Below are 20121 nucleotides of genomic sequence, written 5' to 3' on the forward strand. Positions count from 1 at the left end.
GAATATTACATAAAACAAAGTATGGAATGTGAGGGCGATCTGGCTGCGACATCTATCACCCCATTAATTGCTAGGGTTGATTTGACTGATCTGGCTGACTAAGTGGCTGTCCTCTTCCTCCCTCACCACTCCGTGTTCGTGTCTCTCAAAGCTGTGTTCTCAAAGAGGACAACCATCCCTGCTAGAAGAGGACCAGTCTTTGGTCAAGGTATAAGAGTAGCTGCGCTTCCCTGCTGGAACCTCCATACAAACTCTCAAGTCCATTTGTAGGAGAACATAGGGTAGTCAAGCTTCCAAGATTCCAGACACATCCAAATGAGGTGCTGCATGTGGCAGTCTGCCTTTCTTAAAAAAAAAAAAAGAAAGAAAGAAAAAGAAGAATAAGAGTATGTGTAGCATCTGCTAGTGCCTGAGACATAATGTGTACCTGATAAGTATTAGATAAAATGCAAAATTTTATTTGTATTTTTATTACCAAAGGTATATTTGAAATCTTAGTTTTCCGCAACTATTGTTTGAGTCTTCCGTTTGTATTCATGCTAATCTAAAAACCTAATTATCATTTATAAAATGTAGTTCTTGAGAAAATTTCATTCAAGGTTCTACATAATCTAAACTTTTGGAAGATGGTTTAAGTTGGTATAGCCAGCATACCCACAGAGGTAATGATAACTGTTCTCTAGCCTTCATCTTTGTCCTTATGTTCTTCCCGCTGCCTAGCACCAATACTGAATATTTACTGTGTGCCTTCTGTGTATGTTGCCTTATATTGACTCAGCACTACTATTTTTGAATACATTTTGGTGTTGCCTTATCAGGGAGCAGAGATAGGAGGAGAGTTAATTGAATGATATATGTTGCCAACTGGTAAAATAAACTAATTCCTTACATGCTTTCGTAGGACATACTCTCTGCTCCTCATTATCATTTGTTATTCTTTATTCTCAATTAAAATATATGTGTGTGTATGTCTTCATTCTCGGAGTATTCTGGGAGCTTTGTTATATATGCAACCCAGTTATATGTAGTTAGATCTGTTGATTTTATTTGAGACACTTCTTAGGGTAGAGATCTTCTAATTCATACTCAACCACTGAAAGAAATACTACATGGGTTATTCTTTCCCAAGGCTTCTATTAGTCACCTTTTCTTTAATACAACATCTTTATTTTTCTTTTTGAGTCCTGGCTGGAGTGCAGTGCCACGACCTTGGCTCAGTACAACCTCCGCCTCCCTGGCTCAAACAATCCTCCCACCTCAGCCTCCTGAGTAGCTGGGACTACAGGCCTGCACCACTACCCCTGGCTAATTTTTTATGTTTTTAAATTTTTATGGCTTCACCATGTTGCCCAGGCTGGTCTAGAACTCCTGGGCTCAAGTAATCCACCCACCTCGCCCTCCCAAAGTGTTGGGATTACAGGTGTGAGCCATCGTGCCTGGCCATGAAACTATTCTCTTATTCCCTTTTATCATATAAACACAAATTTTCCTTCAGGAATTGCAGAAGAATATTATTAACTACCAGTGGTAATTGAATAGTTTAAGATTTTTCTTTCTCCTCTGCCACTGAAGTATGTGAGGAATGTCTGAATCAGAGTTTGTATTCTCCATTGTGCATATGTATCATAGTTAAGTAGCTCTATTTGTACTAATAAATCTGTCTATTTGTATCATTGTTACTAATGTCATTGTCCTATTATCCATACGTGGGCAGGAAAATTGAATTATTTACTAGGTCTTGGGACTTAGGAGTCAGTAATTAAGTGTTGGGATTATTCATGCTTTAAATGCAGATGTACAGTAAAATGGATGCTTTAATTAAAAAGAAAAAATGCATATCTGATATAAGTACTTTCTAAAGCGTATCATTAACATGTATTTGAAATATGGATACCTAGATTTTCCTTGTCAGCTGTCCTTCTAATTAAGTAAAATTTGCACTCTCAGCAAGTAAAAATGTGATTAATTCTAATTGATCAGGCATATATCTGAGTAAACTCTGTTGCTTTTAAATACCTTTGACTATATCCAGTCTTCTTTAGATAATAACCTCCTACTACTTAAGGAAACTAAAAATTCCTCTCCCAAACAATCCAAGTATTGATTGTTATGATCAAAATTAAGTTGGAATCTTCTCAATATCATGTAACTTGTTTCTAATTTTAGAAGACAAGATATAAGGTATAGGGTTGGGAGGAGGGAACATGAGAGGTTCAGTTGGCGTGAACACATTCACTCAGAACTCAAGAGGAATTGTTACTTCTGAGTACAATAAGTAATAAAAGTGGTTATAAGAGATGGCCTTACCTGGTGGTTTGCAAGAAGTAAGCTATAAGTTTTCATACTATATTTGTTTATTTATGAAACAAAATAACAATAAAACTTCCTGGGGCAGAAGAAATAAAAACAAAAATAAAAATCTTTCCATTGAGTCCATTTAACATAGTTATTTATACTGAGCTATTTGCTAGCTTTATTCAGTAGATAAAATTGCTCTGGAAAATAAATGTTAACCTCTTATTTCTTACCCTTTTTTATATTAAATTCCACACATTCACTGCTACTTAATTAACAACCATATTTCAAACCTTTTTGCCTATGTCAATAACCATACCAATTGCAGTGGGGCTGGGCAGGCAAGATATTGCAACAGAATTTTTTGTGAGGCAATTCCATGAGACATGATTTGAAGTTCCTTTGGAAGAAAAAAAGTATTTGCTGATGACCTAGTAATTATTTTTGTGGATTTTTAATGAAGTGTGAAATACTTTGATAACTCATCCAAATAGAGTTCCTACCACATGTTATTTCTTAGTGGCCTTTATATATTAAGTAGCTGCAATTGTAGCTTTCAGTAAACTAGAGAAGTAGGAAAAATACAGAAGAGAAGTACTAAGTGATCTCTTAAATTTGAACAATATGTTCTAGTGAGTGGGAAAAAATGCCACAAGAAGCATGTACTGAAGATCTGCTATCTTTATGCTATCACTCAGTTGATTACAATTTATCTGAATGCCCATACCATCCGAAAGGAAACGTATATATTGACACTTCTTAATTATAAGCTTAAAAACCACTATTATGTGTTTAATGACTAGGATGTTTCTTTACTCAAATTTAGACGTAGGTCAAAATATATGTTGTTGTTGATGTCTATAGTATACCACAGTAAGATATGATGCCTAATTTTACGTTTAAGTTGTATGGTGGTTTATGGTTATATTTTACTTTGTAACAGATTTTTTTTTCTGATGTTGTTGTCCACCCAAGTTTTGGTTAGGAAGAGACCACTCAAATGACAACTTTGTTCCTCTTGTACTAACCTATTACCTGCTTTATCCCATGGGAAACACTTCCTATTTGAGGAGGGCAACTGAGGTTCTGCTAGACAGAATCTCCCCGTGATTTTAAGTCAGTTGATGTCAGTAATTTCCTCCCTTGTGCATATCACCTTGAAGTAAACTCTGATGGAAAATAAGTATGCCATGTGATTCTTCTCTTCAGACATCAAAGAGACAGTACTCAAACATAGAAGTTTTTGGAGACTGAGACCCACTGACTGTTGGAATCAGGCTCCTGTTACCTCTGTAGAGGAACTTCTCTGCACCCTTTCCTACCTGGTTAAGCAATTCCAAAACAGCCCCAAACAGCTGGTGTCAATTTTCAGCCCTTAGGTAGCAATTTAGGAGCAGTTCAGTCTGAGGGCTGCTGTTAAGTAGTATGCCTTTCGGAAAGGGAAAACATTCTCTTTCTCTTCAGACTTCATTTCTGTACTTCTGGTTCTGCCTTGTCAAAAAGCATTCTATGTGACCTCATTGGTCTCTGAGGGGAAAAAATGCTTCAAGTCTCTATTACAACTTTAATTGTAGGGGCTCTTTCCTGTCCCTGCCTTCCCTTTTCTGCATTTCTTGTACTGATTTGTCCCGACATGACACTAAAGGAGCTGTGTTGTAGAAGACTGAGTTTGGCCTTGGAGTCAGAGAGACAAAGTTCACATCTCAATTCTAACATTTTAATTGACCTTGGGCAAGTAAGGACTCATTAAATAGTAGCTGCTAATAATTGTCATTATTGTCACTATCATCATTCTTCTCTTCTACCACGTTAGCCACCTATATGTGCCTTCTGACACTATTAATATAACTATTTTGTCTTTTTCATCAAATGTTTGCTAAAATGTTACTGTTTTTGTTGTGTGTCTCATTATTTCAGTGGGATAAACATAAATTCTTCACTACCTTAGTCTTATTTAAATATGTTACTTTTTCTTATAGTAATAATTGTCATATATTAAACACCCAGAATTTTGGACAGTGTGCTTTACATGCATTATTCTATTTAATTATCAACAATTTATTTTGCACATGAATAAACTGAGTTTCAGAAAGATTAAATAACTTTAAATTCAGATTCATACCTTTGAATTCAAAGTCCTTGCTTCTCTATTCACCATTGCCTCTGGGGTGATAATTAATACATCAACTATGACACTTTGACCACTGTCTTAATTTAAAAAGCAAAACTGCTTCTAGCATAAGATCTGTGCACATAAGCAAGGAACAGTATTGATTGTCCATTAAGAAAAAAGAAAGTCATTGGCTAGGCACGGTGTCTCTCACCTGTAATCCCAGCACTTCGGGAGGCCAAGGCGGGCAGATTGCTTGTGCTCATGAGTTCAAGACTCGCCTGGGCAACATGGCAAAACCCCATCTCTACAAAAAGGAAAATTAGTTGGGTGTCGTGGTGCCTGCCTATAGTCCCAGCTACTGGGGAGGCTGAGGTGGGAGGATGTCTTGATCCCAGGAGGCAGAGGTTGCAGAGAGCTGAGATCACTCTATTGCACTCCAGCCTGGGCAATAGAGCCAGATCTTATCTCAAAAAAAAAAAAGTCTTTAATAATTCAAAGAGCAGTCTGTTCATGAGGATCCAAGCTCTTACCTGGTCATCTGTTCCACATGGTTTACACAGATACTTTTCTAAGACTGTGAACATTTTCCAAAGTAAAGTAGTCTGTGTATTCAAGGAATTATCACTGCCTTTCAACAGGCTCTAGACTCAAAATGAAACTAATTATATAGGACTGACCACTATTCTCCGTTTTGTCTAGAAGATACCATCCAGATAGTTCTCAATGGAGTGGCAACCAGGACTGACGATCCTCTCCTTGGTGTATTCAAGCAGTAGCCATAAGGAACCTCCAGAGGGAACTTGGCCTTCTTATCTTTTGAAGATAGTTATCTTAGCACCTGGTTCTGCCATGTATACATTTGATTAATTGTGAAAATAGATGTCTATATTTCAGTTTAGAAGAATAATCCATCTTCTCTTCCTGGCATCTCTAATACAGGTTATACTGTGTTCCTTCATCCCTGTCACCACTTTGTAATGGAAAATGTGCTGAGGGAGGAATAAGAAAAGGACTAGGAATTTCATTTTTATTCTCTTAAGCCTCCTCTTGTCTTCTCTTTCCCCTTTTTTCCTCTCTACCAGGGGGTGGTGGGGAAAGCAACTAGTAAGGAATGGAAAGATAGAGACTAGGAGTAGCCACGTAGGAGACTGAGGAGTACAAGGTGTTGAAGCTGGCCCAGGATGGCTAAGGAAATAATGTCCCAGCCTTTTGTAGGTACTTTTTCTCTATTTATCTGCTGTGATGGATCCAATATGCACTTGCCTTCTTCTGATATTTCTAATATGGAAGCCAGTGAGTTAGCCACAGATTAGGGTACATCATTTATGTATTTGTGGTTTAAGGCTCAATGGGAGCTTAAGATTGCCATTTTAAGATCTCTTAGAATAAAAGTTAGCACTGTTTTATAAGGAAAGGGTTCACCCTTTACCCATCAAAGTTAACAGTATGGTTGTACAGGAGAAGAAAAACGTAAACATGGGATTCTATTTTTATACACTATTCATTGACTTCTTTTTCTTACATATTCTATATTCGTTCAGTGTATTTTTATTTGATATCAGCTCATGTCATGTTTCTCTCTTTCTCCCAGACCGCTCTCTAGCACAGACTTCTAATACACAAATGCCCTTTCCATAGAGCACCATGGTATTGGAAAATTAATGTTAAGAAAAAAATTAATAATAAAAAGGAGACAAAATACTGGGAATTGGGGACTACTTAGAGAACTTCACAGGAATCTTCAAACTCTCTACTTCTTTAAAACATTTACTGTGGACCTACTATATCGAAAACATTCCTAGATGTGCTACGTCAAGCCGTTTAAAATGTCCAAATTTCTACTCTTTCCATATTCTTCATCTATTTCAATAAGTCCCATTTCCTTTTTTTTTTTTTTTTTTTTTTTTTGGTTCTTTGGTGTAAATTACTTGTTTTATCCCTCAGTTGTGTGACCTGATAAATTGGGAGCTATAGAGTCAACCTTTTCTTTTCCTTTCTCTCTATGAAAATAACACTCTCTTCCTGGTACCATTCAATAAATGAGACTGCAATTGCCAATATAAATCTTGTTAGATAAATGGAAAGATGAACCACTTGTTAAATCCTGTCATCTTACTCCCTCTTTCATCACATATGTAGGTCTGGGTGTTAGGCTTTGGTTTTTAATTTAGCTGGTGTGCTGCTTCTAACTCTGCTCATTAGATACAAAAATTGTAAGTTGGGCTATTTTTCCAAAGTCTAAATTTGCCTCATTTCAGACTCAGTGTGGACATATGGAAGTTTTCTATCTTATGTTATATTGATATTGATTTTAGACTGATTTTTTATTGCATTATTCTTCTGACCTCTGTTGTTTGGATATATAAGATAACCACTCAGTTTTCTCTTTATTGCAGAGTGTGTGTCATAGCCTATTTAATCATTATTGCATTTTAAAGACATATAAACTTAGATGCTATTTCAGAAAAATCCATTATCACTTAAAAATATTTCATTTTAACTTTCCTATATGTCTGTTTATTGAATTTGGGGATAGTAAAGTTTAGTTGTTTTCATGCCCTTACATGGTAATTCCTTTTTATTAAATCTTTATTTGATACTTCTATAATGCTCCACTGCCTTTGTATTCACAAAAAACTGCTAGAAAAGCTGTTTTAAGTTAACATTTGATTTGATGCTTTGGGATAATTGAATGTGCTTATAGATTCCTGTCATTCTAAAGCAAATAGTGTATTGAATCTTCTCATCATTCCTTATTTTGTATTGTTCTAAGGTACATTTTATATTGGAGGAAAAGGTTCACTGAACAGCCTATCACAGATTTTTGTAGTGTGATAAGAATTAATTCCACGGCTCCATTTGGTAAGTGTGCATCCTGGCTACCATCTTTTCCCTACAGTATAAAAATTCAAAGGAATAATCTTACTGTCTTATATTAGAATTGCTTTTACTTTCATGATAGATAAAATTAAATTGATGTGTTTATTTTGCCTAACTCGAATAAAACTAAAACAATTCTTTGCCAAAGAGATCCTAATAGACACACACATCTGTAATTTTTACGAAATAAGTTCTTCTGGGAAAAATTGGTAAATATCTTTTTTCTGATTTGTTTTCCTGATCTCTCAACAGAAGAACAAGAGAATTATTTTTTGTTATGTGACGTTTTACCAGAAGACAGAATTTTTAGAGAAGAGCTTCAAAAGCAGAGACTGGTAAGAATTGTTTTTAAAGGGTGAATAGTGTCTTGAAAATACATATAAATACATATAAAATCATATTTTTTTTTCTTCTTTTTTTTTTTTACTTTTTGTTATGGAAACCTTCACACATAGGTAAAAGAGGAGACAATACAAAAAGGTCTTAAAACAGAAAAAAGTATACACTTGACTGAAAATTAAAGCATTTTATGTTGAAAATGCAGAGAGAATTTTTGGCTTTGTTTTGCTTCCTGGATTATCTCTAAAATAACAACAGAACTTACACATTTTAGTGTAATTTTAGCTGCCTGACACATGCTAGGGTTCAGTAGTCGTGGAAAAATGCCCTCAGCTAAAATTGAGTTGAATTGATTAACCTTTTTTTCTCCCCTTCACTGGAATGTGCTATGCACTAGCGTTTTTTTAATTTCCCTTTATGAATTAAGCATGTGGTTTAATCTACATAGTAGCCTTTCTGATTTTCAGCCTTAACCATAAGCAAGCTAATTTGAAAACCTCAGCATCTTTAACCTTTAAAAAAGATGATAGCACATACAAGCATGAAAATTTTTATTTTATTTTATTTATTTATTTTTTATTTATTTTTTTTGAGACAGAATCTCACTATGTTGCCCAGGCTGAAGTGCAGTGGCGCGATCTCGGCTCACTGCAAGTTTTGCTTCGTGGGCTCATGCCATTCTTCTGCCTCAGCCTCCCGAGTAACTGGGACTACAGGCATCCACCACCACGCCCGGCTAATTTTTTGCATTTTCAGTAGAAACGGGGTTTCACCATGTTAGCAAGGATGGTCTCGATCTCCTGACCTTGTCATCCGCCTGCCTCGGCCTCCCAAAGTGCTAGGATTACAGGCGTGAGCCACCATGCCCAGCCAAAAATTTTTATTTTCATTAGTTCATCAGAAAATAATTTTTTTAATTGTTAATTTTGTTTAAAAGCACATGGGTTCTCATCATTTGTGATTTAATCTCGACTATTACTTGAGGTTGACTTGCTGTTCCTTTAGTGATTTCTCATAAATCTTTCTTGTATCTTTGGGCTTGGCTAAATATGTTATAAGAGAGAGATGATTTAAATATTTGTGCTATATCCTCAAGAGATCTAGGAGAAAAATAAATACTATTTACCATAGTCATATAATTTAAGAAAGTCCCTGGAAGCACGTTTTATTTTGTAGACATCCCAAATGATTTTTTCTTCCGGTATGTGAAGGTGATACCGATGGATATTGATTTATATGTAAGAAAAGTTATGCTTTTCCTGTACAACAACAGCAGTAAAGAAATAGGACTTCCTGAGTTTCTCTTCTCTCCTTACAGCAGTGTCTTATGAAATATGTAAAACAAGGGTAAATGTACTATCATGTCTTATGAATGTTATTTGTGTGCACTTATTCATAATTTTCAATTTACATGAATTTTCTCACTGTTGCTAACTGTGGCCTTAAGAATGATCAAAAGCCGTCAAGGATTTATTTATAAGAACTCAAACCCTACTACTTCAGCCATTCTTGTTCTTTAGCATGCAGAATCTTTACCATATGTCTGTAGATGGACTTAGGTCTCTAAAAATACCTACATATACTGCATTTAAGTTACCTTTTTTACTTTACAGTTTGATAAAGCAATACATTTAATAAAAGTGAGCATTATGCCAGCTTACAGAAACAAAATAAGAATAAAAAGGCAATTAATCCATACATGTTCATTGAATTTCTGCTTAAGTAGATGCCTGTACAAAGAAGTACAAGAGTACAAGGCATAGTCCATATCATACAAGAGTGTACAGTCTGGAGAAGAAAGATAAATATGTATTCTTATCTTGGTAGTAGAGATAATGATAAAATATCTTGCCGGGCTTATGAAGATTAAGTGACATGTAATACACTTAGAACACTACCTGGCACACAGAAGGCACTTAACAAATATTAGCCAATAAAAATAATAGTAATAATGCTGTGTCTTAACAATGAGAAGGATTTGGATAGTTAAGAGAGTTGTAGAGAAGGGAAGAAAGATACATATGCATCTAAATGTTCAAGGTGTATTCAGAAAAATCGAGTAAAAGTCTACTCTGGCTTAGGTGGAACATTTTTTATGGGGAGTAGTATGAGATAAATTTGAAGAGGTAAAATGGAGCTAAATTGTGGAAATCCTTCAGTGCCAGAAACTTGACTTTGTAGTAATAAAGACCCATTAATGTACCCTCATTGCCCATCAGTGGCATGAAGAAAAGAGTAAATGTAACTGTGTATAAATCCATTTCAAGCTGTCAAACCCTGAGAAAGATCAGACCAATTTGGGGATTGGAAGTAAGCTAACAATGACTGATGATCAGCCACAAGCCATGCCTTGTATTTGGTTCTTGCTTCATAGCACCCTGTGAGGTGGCTATTAAATGCCATTCTATTTATGAGTAAAATGTGGCATAGGAAGCTTAATTTGCCCAGGAACACATAGTGAATGAGGTGCAGAGCTAGAGTTTCAAACCAAATGTTCCAGATACATGCCTTTTAAGCCATGCCATACCAGCATAGTAATTATTTGGCCCCTCACGTGTCTGGTACTATTATTCTAGGCTCTGGGAATCTCTCTGTCCTGGGTGCTCATGGTCTGACAAGTCTGTGTAGGGAGGGGATTCAGGCTTGGATTGAAGTTTAGGGAAAGCAGAGGCAGTTTACAATAGCCCGCCACTGGAATTCTGATTAGAGGATCAACAAAAAGTAAAAAAGGCTTGCCAAGCAGCAGGAAGACAGGCTGAATTTGCCATCAGCCAGTTCATCACAGTTTTATGCTACATAGCATGGAAGCATGAGGTCAGTGTGGGTGATTCTTCTGTGGGTGTTAGCAATGATTATAGGATCTATCTCTTTTACATAGAAAGAACTTTACAAATCAGTAAGAAGCATGTCCAGAAAGAAGTCTAAATCATTAAATGAAACAAAAGTAACAGTATACTTTTTCTTATTCTGTCAAGTTAACAGGATTTGAAAATAATAGTATAAATGGTGGCAAGAATGTTAAGAGACAAGTACTTTTTCAGCTGCTTTTAAGAATGTAAACTGGTATACCATTTCTGAGAGGCGCTTTCTCATCATGCGTTGGAGCTCTTGAAGATGTTTATGCCCTTGGCCCATAGTGTGCAAGAACTCATCCTAGGAAGATTACACAGCCAGAGGGTTTTGAAGTCCCTCACTCTACCACAGCTTGGTGGTTGTTTCCTTATGTTGCTACTACTTATACTTTATCAAACAATTTTTTATCAATGAGAATTTCAGTCTAGTTTCTAAAACATGTAATTTAAACTAATCAAACTGCTTTATGATAATGGATGTATAATGTAGTCAGTGTTTGAGTGACCCCAGCTCAATATTTCAACTCAAGGACCTTGAATTGAGGATCTTGAGAATCTCAACTTGAGGATCTCAACTCAAGTCCACGAGGAAGAACCCTCAAACTAGAGTATTAGTAGGGCATTTGCTGACTTGATTTGCATTAATGATGATTTGCATATGTATTATTCTTCAATATTTATTCTTTCATGTGGAACTCTAAGTAAAAGGCATATAGTTTAAGTACGTTTGTATGGTTTGCTCTTAGTTCAAAATGACTTTGTAACTTCAGGGCAGAAACTGTGTCGTATATGTAAACATCCTTCCTAGTCCTCCCTATACTCCTAAGTTCATATTGTTATTTTTCCCCAAACCTCATTTTAAACAAACAAACAAAATTCTGTTTTCTGTGTGAGTGGCTGGAGATATATAGAGTTTAAATGATTCACTGAAAGTTACAGTAGCAGATTTTATGCTAGAACCATATTTCTTTTTCCACTTTCTTTGAGATTTCACTGGTTTCTTGACATTTACAAGATTTGTATGTGTTCCCAGTTTTCTTTTTGAAGAGCTTGATTCCTACTTGACACTTCTTTGAACATTTTCATCCATATTCTGAAGGGAACTACAGAATTAGGAAGATTCTCAAGGATTTCAATAGCTTGTACACCTACTTCCCTTTGGCTTCCTTTAAAAATTCTCCCTTGATCTTGGTGCATTATTCTCTTATTTCTCATCAGTCTAGCTTAGTCTCATCCAGTGGTTCTTTTCCCTCTTTTCTCTTAAATATGCGTACATATGTTTCCCAAGATCTTATCCCCAGTTCAGGGCATGCACATCCGTGTAGCTACCACTGTTATGCCTGTGGCTTAAATGTTAGTGCTGGTGCAGAGCAGGCAGTCAGAGTAAATATTCATTAATTGAGTTCATCCATAGCTTTCATCCTGGCTCACTTCTGAACCCCAAATCTATATTTCCTCATATGAAACTTTTCCATTTGGATTTCCAGTCCACACTTTGATATGCCTAAAAACAGAACTTATTTTTTTCCTCCCCCAAAACTTGCTATTCGCCTGTTCTCCTTTTATTACATAATGACACCACCATTCTCCTGGTCACTCAGTTTGGAAATCTCTAGAAGCATATTTAATTGATTCTTTTTTTTCTCACTCCTATAGCTAAGTCATTTGTCAAATCCTACCAGGTCCAGCTGAGTCCCAAGTCCCACGTCCATACTCATACTTACCTTGTCTATAGACTCACCTCTTCAGGCAATTGACACTGCCTCCAGAATGTTAATATTAAATGATTATTAAAATTAATATTACTATTAATTGATTAATAGTAATTGATTATCTATTAATATTAATAAATAACATAAATGACTTTATTTTTTTTTTTTCTGACAAGATCTCCCTCTGTCACCCAGGCTGGAGTGCAGTGGCTCACTGCAACCTCTGCTTCCTGGGGTCAAGTGATCCTTTTGTAGCAATGACATCTCACTGTATTGCCCAGGTTGGTCTCGAACTCCTGGGTTCAAGGGATCCTCCCGCCTCAGCCTCCCAAAGTGCTGGAATTACAAGAGCAATCCATTGTGTCTGGCCCTATTCTCTTCTTCAAAAACCTGCACTGTTCTTTATTGTCTTCATGTTCTTTAAGTTTTCTAGGCTCAAACTGCATTTCCAGTGTGTTTTCCCTAAATTGTCCAGTGTCCAATTAATTCGTTTATGCAACAAATATTTATCTTGCACCAGATATTTTATAAATACTATTGATATAGCAGTGAATAAAACAGGCAATGGTCCCTGCCCTTGTGAAGTTTACACTGTAGTATAAATTACTTTTCTCACATTTATCAAGTATGTTAGGTACTTTCAGGATTCTACTTCATGAACTAGGAATGGCAACCCCCACCTGTGTAGATACATATCCCTCAAGGCATTGCTCAACTGCCACATTTTCCAAAAGTTTCCCGTATGCCACCTGTCAAAATTAATAACCTCTTCTAATTCTATTAACACCCTATTTTATTTGGCTTTTCAATTATAGTTAGTTATTTTAAAATCTGTCTTCCTTACTAAGATGCCTCTTAGCAGTTCAGACTGTTGTGTTAACTTTTGTATCTTCTCTGAGGCTTGCTCTTAAGTATGAACTGAAATTTAATCCTGAAGTATTGGCTTGTATTTCTATAAAGCCATATAGTCAAATATCCCTGATTAACAAGGATACAATATAGCTAAGGCAGACATCTATAATCACTGCATTACACTTTGCACTTCAACATAAAAAAATCCTCAGTTTTTCCTTTGTCTACAGGAGAAAATGTGTGGTATTCATAAGCTCTTAGTAGCAAGATGTAACTTAACTAAATTGGGAAAAAGGGAAAGGTAACTGTATGAAGGTGTTTTTTTAATCACTATTTCAAATGTCAGAGATATTCATGGCAACTACACATTTTTATAAAAGTTTTAACGTATATAACAAATTTATCTTCAGAAGAGAAACAGTTTTTTCTGTTTTTAATTCTACTTCATGTGTCTCACCTCTCCCCACAATCAAGCCACAACAAGATGAAATTGCATATCTCCCACTGAGAAGATTGTTCTTCCTCATGCCACTTTTTTAAATATAGATTTTAGAGACTTTCAGTAAAGGATCAAATTACTGTATGCCAACAAACTCAAAGTAAAAAAATCAATTTATATTTATACCTTTCTTGCATAATTCCTATCTTTCAGGCACAATACAAGTTCTAAAACTGCATCTAGAATAACATTTTCTTAAATATAAGATGATATTTCCCATTGAATGTAACATTGTTATTAACAGTGCAACAGAGATCAGTTTAGCTGCAATGACCATTGAGTAAGTTTAACCTTCAGATTGATGACTGCTTTCTTTGGGAAACAAATGGTAATCACAATCTGAAACAATATTATTTTGAGTGCTAAGGTTTACCACTTTGAGCATCTTCAACAAAAGGACTTAAAATTTACGTGACATTTTGTATATATACTGGTTGAGTGAGATCAGGCAGGAAATATTACCCCTGTTTAACAGGAAATGCAAGGTCAAGGACAGTAAGAGACATGCACACAACCATCGTTATACACTGTGTGAAATACAAAGGGAAACAACTCAAACTCCTAAATTTCCAGCCCAACCACCATTCTCTTTCTAATTGCACCAGGATACTTTATCACATTTGATCTTTCTTTAAGCAAATGTGACTTTGTTTTTTTTGGTTTTTTTGGGTTTTTTTTTGACAGTGTCACTCTGTCATCCAGGCTGGAGTGCAGTGGCACAATCTTGGCTCACTGCACCCTCCACCTCCCAGGTTCAAGCAATTCTCATGCCTCAGCCTCCCGAGGAGTAGCTGGGATCACAAGTGTGTGCCACCACACCTAGCTAATTTTTATATTTTTAGTAGAGACGGGGTTTTACCATGTTGACCAGGCTCATCTCAAACTCCTGACCTCAGGTGATCCACCCACCTTGGCCTCCCAAAGTGCTGGGATTACAGGTGTGAGCCACTGTGTCCAGCCAAATGTGACATTTTCTAAATTGACATTTGTTAGAATTAATGAAAATGGCTGAACAGGACAAATAAATAATAATGTTCTGTTTTCATTGTAAATAATTTTTTAAAGAAAATCTGATTTCCTGTTATCTTAGTTCAGTAGTAGGTAGGAATTTCTTATTCCCTTGGGCCTAAGCTTCTTATATTTTCTTTTAAAACTATACCTGACCTTGGAAATACAGGAAAGTATACAGGAAGTACTTCCTCAGGCTGGTAATACTATACTGAGTCATGCCATGCTGATAGCTTTCTTTTTCCTTTTTCATCTAAAATATGGGTATTTTGTAATCTCCCATGTCCACCTATTGAATTTTTTGAAGTCCTTCTCTTCCCACCTAAGCTAAATTCTCTTATACCTTTAATACAAATAGGAATTTGGCTTTTCTAGTTTTTTGTGTGTTTAACTCTTGCATTTTCATTTTATCTTGCATGTCTACCTTTTTTCATTGTGATGATATATTCCATGTGAATGATTAAATTCATCTCATTTTTTTATCTCCTAGTTCATTTTTTGTAGATGTTCTGTCCTGTTTTGAAGACACTCTTCAAAAGCTATCTCAGAGAGACTCAAAGTAGGAGAAAAATAGTATATTTCTATGCTGTATAGCAAGCAGATGGCTGTTGTCTTTATCATTGCAGATTCAGAAATGGTGGGAGGTACTGATATCTTTCAAGAAGGTGAAATATTAGTCAGATCAAATCTCATGGATTTGGGGGTGTATATCATCTTCCAGTTAAGAAATTTCTATCTTTTATGTTTCACTGTCTTATTTCAGTCATTGATATGGATGGCTTTTCTTCGTTTATTTATTAAGATTCTAATGTCACAAGGTTAACTTTCTATCCTCTCTCATAAAATGCTGAGAAAGGTGGATTTTATTGATTATTTTTAAAGAAACTGTATTTTTCCATTAATAATTTTTGTTTTAGTACAATTATCCCTGCCTTCTACATGCAGAGGTGTGTGTTTAAGTATATTAAGTATTATTTAATACATGATTTGAGTATATTGCTAACATAAATTCAAATGCTCAAGTGATCAGACTCTGGCAAACAGATCAGTCATTCCGAATGCTATTCAGTGACCCTTTTGACACTTAGAAAAGAATTTTGGGGGTGGGAAAAAGTAACTTTTTATTTGACCCTTGGTGTGAGGGCTTCCAAAATATTTAACTCAGTTGTAGGCAGACTGCATTCTGAAAGCTGTTGAAGCTGTACATCATTATCTGTACAAAAAATTTATTCATGTTTCCATTTTACTTTATTAACCAAACTTGTCTTTTAATCCTTTAGTTAGTGGAAATTTACTGAACTTTTTATACTTTTAATTTCCTCATATTGAATGTTACATCAGATAGAATAAAGGATGTGACAGAAAAAAATAATTTCGCCATAATACTGAGTGGGATTAAAATGAAAATGCCATCTTACTGTCAGAAAAGATAAGAAATGGCAGACAGAACAAGAGGAGATGGTATTCGGTCTTTAGCCAGCCTCAGTTTGAAACAATTTGAAAACTCTTTCAGTAACTTAGACAGTGTTCACTTATTCACATCATGTAACTAGTAATTAAAATTATCCAATACTTTCAAATCTATTTAGAATAAAAATTCAGACTCTTTACCAAGATCTCAAAGGATCTGGCACATGCCTCTCTGAGCCACTCTCCCACATCTCTCTCACCCACTTTCTCCTGTGCTCACTGTACTCCAGCTACACTGGCTATGTCTGTGTTCCTCAAACACACCAAGCTGTTTCCAGCTTTAAGGCCTTTGCACTTGCTGTTTGCTCTGCTTGGAATGCTCTTCTCTAGAATCTCAGGAGCTGGATGCAGTGACTCATGCCTGTAATCCCAGCACTTTGGGAGGCCAAGGCGAGAGAATCACTTGAACTCAGGAGACCAGCCTGGGCAACAAAGCAAGACTCCATTCCTGAAAAATAATAATAATAATAAGCTTATGGCTTTTTCGAAGGGGAAGGGAAGAGTTTTTGGAGAAGACGAGCCTCTGGAATGGTACTACAGGCAAATGAATGCTTTGGAAGTACTTTGGAAAGCTAAAGACATACAGAGTAATTTATATAGCTGAAACGATTTAGGAAAAATTGCCTTCTGTGGAGGATTAACTTTAGCTATCAGCTACAATGTTTTGGAAAGTGGATACTGAAAAGTTATACTGATTGTTTAATTTGTTGGAAATTCCTTTCCTGGGGGTAGGAAAGATTTAAACCTATTCTGAATTTGAGATTATCACCAAATAGAAGTCATAGACTACAGTGCACAATGTAATACTAAACTTTTAATCAGCCTTTAGGAAGTTTTTACTGAATAAAATTTGTTTTAACTGATTGAAGTATCCAAGTCAACTGTTTTAACCAAAAAACCTTCTTTGCTTTATATTTTATATGTATTTACTGTGATGGAATATAGGTACTAGATAGTAAAGAAGCATCTCTGGTCCCTTTTTTTTTTTTTTTTTTTTTTTTTTTTTTTTTTTTTTTTTGTCTTCTGAGATGGAGTCTCGCTCTGTCACCCAGGCTGGAGTGCAGTGGCGCGATGTCGGCTCACTGCAAGCTCTGCCTCCTGGATTCACGCCATTCTCCTGCTTCAGCCTGGTCCCTCTTTTTAATTACTGATGACTGATATACCACTCTGCATGCCTTGATGTCAGTTCCTCAAAGGAATGCCTGTCCAGTGTCTGCAGTGCTTGTACTAACAGACTCTGAGTGCTCACACTCTACAAGAGAAGAGGCTCATCAGCATTCTGTATGTATTAGGGACCTCTGCCATTTGACCTGCAGTCTGGGTCCTGGTATTGTAAATAAGTCACTTCAAAAGAAAGCTAGTACTTTGGACACCTTTGTAACAATAGGACAGACCTTTTTCTGCATCTGATTAATGAGAATTTTAACTTTTATTACTTTCAAGTTTCCATTTTGTTGACTATGTACTGTTTATTTTCTATCCTGAACTTTAATTAATGGCTGAAAACTTTAATCCTAAATTCTAAACTGTTTTAGAACTGCTTGCGCTTTAAGATTTTCTCTCCTTTGATATTTCTGCACGTTCATGTATGGTTTTTTTTTTGTTTTGTGTTTTGTTTTGTTTTGAGATGGAGTCTTACTCTGTTGCCTGGGCTGGAGTGCAGTGGCATGATTTCAGCTCACTGCAGCCTCCGCCTTCTGAGTTCAAGTGATTCTCCTGCCTTAGCCTCCTGAGTAACAGGGGTTACAGGCATGCACCACCACGCCCAGCTAATTTTTATATTTTTAGTAGAGATAGGGTTTCACCATGTTGGCCAGGCTGGTCTTGAACTCCTGACCTCAGGTGATCCGCCTGCCTCAGCCTCCCAAAGTGCTGGGATTATAGGCGTGAGCCACTGCCCCCAGCCAATGTTCATGTTTTTTTCCCTTTTCTAGAGAGGCTCTTTTATAATCCCAGCATGTAAGCAAAAAGGGAATGCACTCTAGATCTTTACTGGTCCCTAGACAGAGGAGCACAATGACCAAGGGGTGGTACTGTAGGTCTCCTCATCTACCTTCTTTTCCAGCCACCTTTCTATCAGATTGTTTCCAGACCTGACCTACCCTGTCTTTTAAAAGAAAAGACCTTCATTTTCATAAATTTTAAGTATTTTGAATATTTAATTTTTTAATATTTAAATATTTTAACACCAAATAAATGCCTTTAACTTTTTTTTTGAATGTTCTAAGTAAAGTGCGTTGCAGAACTTGCTTGACAGACTGCAGGTTAGGTTCTCTCAGGCCTGTCCTACATCCAGCTCTTATACCTCAGAATGCTAATACACATTCAGATACCGTCGAGAAGAAAAACTCAGGAATAATTATATTATTTCTCAACATTTTTTACCCCATCCCCAGCAGTAGCCAACATCTACTTTGCAGTGCAGACTTTGGGTCCTTCTCCCAGCAGCTTATAGCCTTTGCTTTGTGTGCTAAAGAATGGTCCCCAGAAGCAAGCTGAGGTGTGTGCCTGTTCACCATCAAAGGGCTAAAGCCGTTCATGTCTCTTTGCCCTATTCCTAGTCTTTCTCCTGAGAACTTGGGGGAAGCCCATGCAGGGAGTTGGACCCCTTGTGTCTAGGACTCCCAGGGATTTTACCTTTAAGAATTATTTAAAATACAAGCTTTTGTCTTCCTACTTCCCTTTTCCTCCCATGCTCTGCCAAAGGTGAAAGAAGTAGTTCATGTGTTCATGTCTCTCTTCAGAGAGGCTGTCTGTTAGAAGTTAGTTTGTCTAGTTGCCTTGTGACTTCAGCTCTTCAGGCTCAAAATAAGTTATGAATTTATTTATTTATTTATTTATTTTGAGACAGTCTCACTCTGTCGCCAGGCCAGAGTGCGATGGCGTGATCTCGGCTCACTGCAACCTCCGCCTCCTGGGTTCAAGGTATTCTCCTGCCTCAGTCTACCGAGTACCTGGGATTACAGGCGCGCACCACCACGCCTGGCTAATTCTTTTGTATTTTTAATAGAGATGGGGTTTCACCATGTTAGCCAGGCTGGTCTCCAACTCCTGACCTCAAGTGATCCACCCGCCTCAGCCTCCCAATTGAATTTTTTTGATTATTCAGCTTTTTCTCATTGATAGGGTGTTCTCTTGTATCTATTTCCTAAGCAGAAATTGAACTCCTCCTCCCCCTGCTTGATTTTAATTAGTATCTTAGTGGTTAGGCGCTGAGGTAGATGCTTTCTTTTTCCTTTTATAGAGTTCTAAAAGATAAATACATACATACGTATGTATTTAGTATGTATACATATGTCCAAATACATATATATGTATTTGTCTACTAAATGAGGTATAGCTTCAAGAGACTATTGACCCTGTCAGCTAGTTGTCATAAATTCTAAAACCTGTTAATATGGCTTAGTATTTAATCTTGGTGTTGACTTACCTATCAATTATTGTATCAGTAAATTGCTATATTTGGTTATCTTCATATCCATTTTGCCAGAAGTTTGTCTTTGGAGTATACACCAGCGAATTATGTCACTCACTGCCAGATGTTCTTTGGATAGTTGTCTGATACCCACCCAATAAGGGCTAGGCATCTGGTAACACTTAACTTAAAATTTAATCTGTTAAAAATTGTGACCATGGCTGGATATGGTGGCTCACTCTTATAATCCCAGCACTTTGGGAGGTGAGGCGGGCGGATCACTTGAGGCCAGGAGTTCGAGACCAGCCTGACCAACATAGCAAAACCACTTCTCCACTAAAAAAATTAAAAAATTAGCCAGGTGTCATGGCACATGCCTGTAATCCCAGATACTTGGGAGACTGAAGCACAAGAACCACTTGAACCCAGGACGTGGAGGCTGCAGTGAGTCGAGATCGCACCACTGTAACTCCAGCCTGGACAACAGAGCAAGACTGTGTCTTTAAAAAAAATTGAAAACCTATGATCATGATATGTATGAGGCACAACTTTGGAAGCCAATAGTTGGTGTTAGGAGGGTGGATGAGAATTAGTGGACTGTGGTCTAGTGTGTGGCTGTTCTCTTCAGTGATTTTTGAGTAACAATTAAATGACTCTTCATGCAAGTTCTAGTCTGTGCTTAGGAT

General features: G+C 36.6%; 1 protein-coding gene across 1 annotated transcript in view; it reads left to right on the top strand.

Moving 5' to 3' along the window:
* The window catches only part of ZNF277 (zinc finger protein 277), a 139722-nt gene that overhangs the window by 83183 nt on the left and 36418 nt on the right, over positions 1-20121 (top strand). Inside the window, exons 3-4 of the mRNA XM_007982621.3 lie at positions 7182-7270; positions 7541-7623. Coding sequence (XP_007980812.3) covers positions 7182-7270; positions 7541-7623 — 172 coding nt within the window. The remainder of the gene's footprint in view (positions 1-7181; positions 7271-7540; positions 7624-20121) is intronic.

This window comes from Chlorocebus sabaeus, chromosome 21 (genome assembly GCF_047675955.1).
Source record: "Chlorocebus sabaeus isolate Y175 chromosome 21, mChlSab1.0.hap1, whole genome shotgun sequence".
In the NCBI taxonomy this organism is placed as follows: domain Eukaryota; kingdom Metazoa; phylum Chordata; class Mammalia; order Primates; family Cercopithecidae; genus Chlorocebus; species Chlorocebus sabaeus.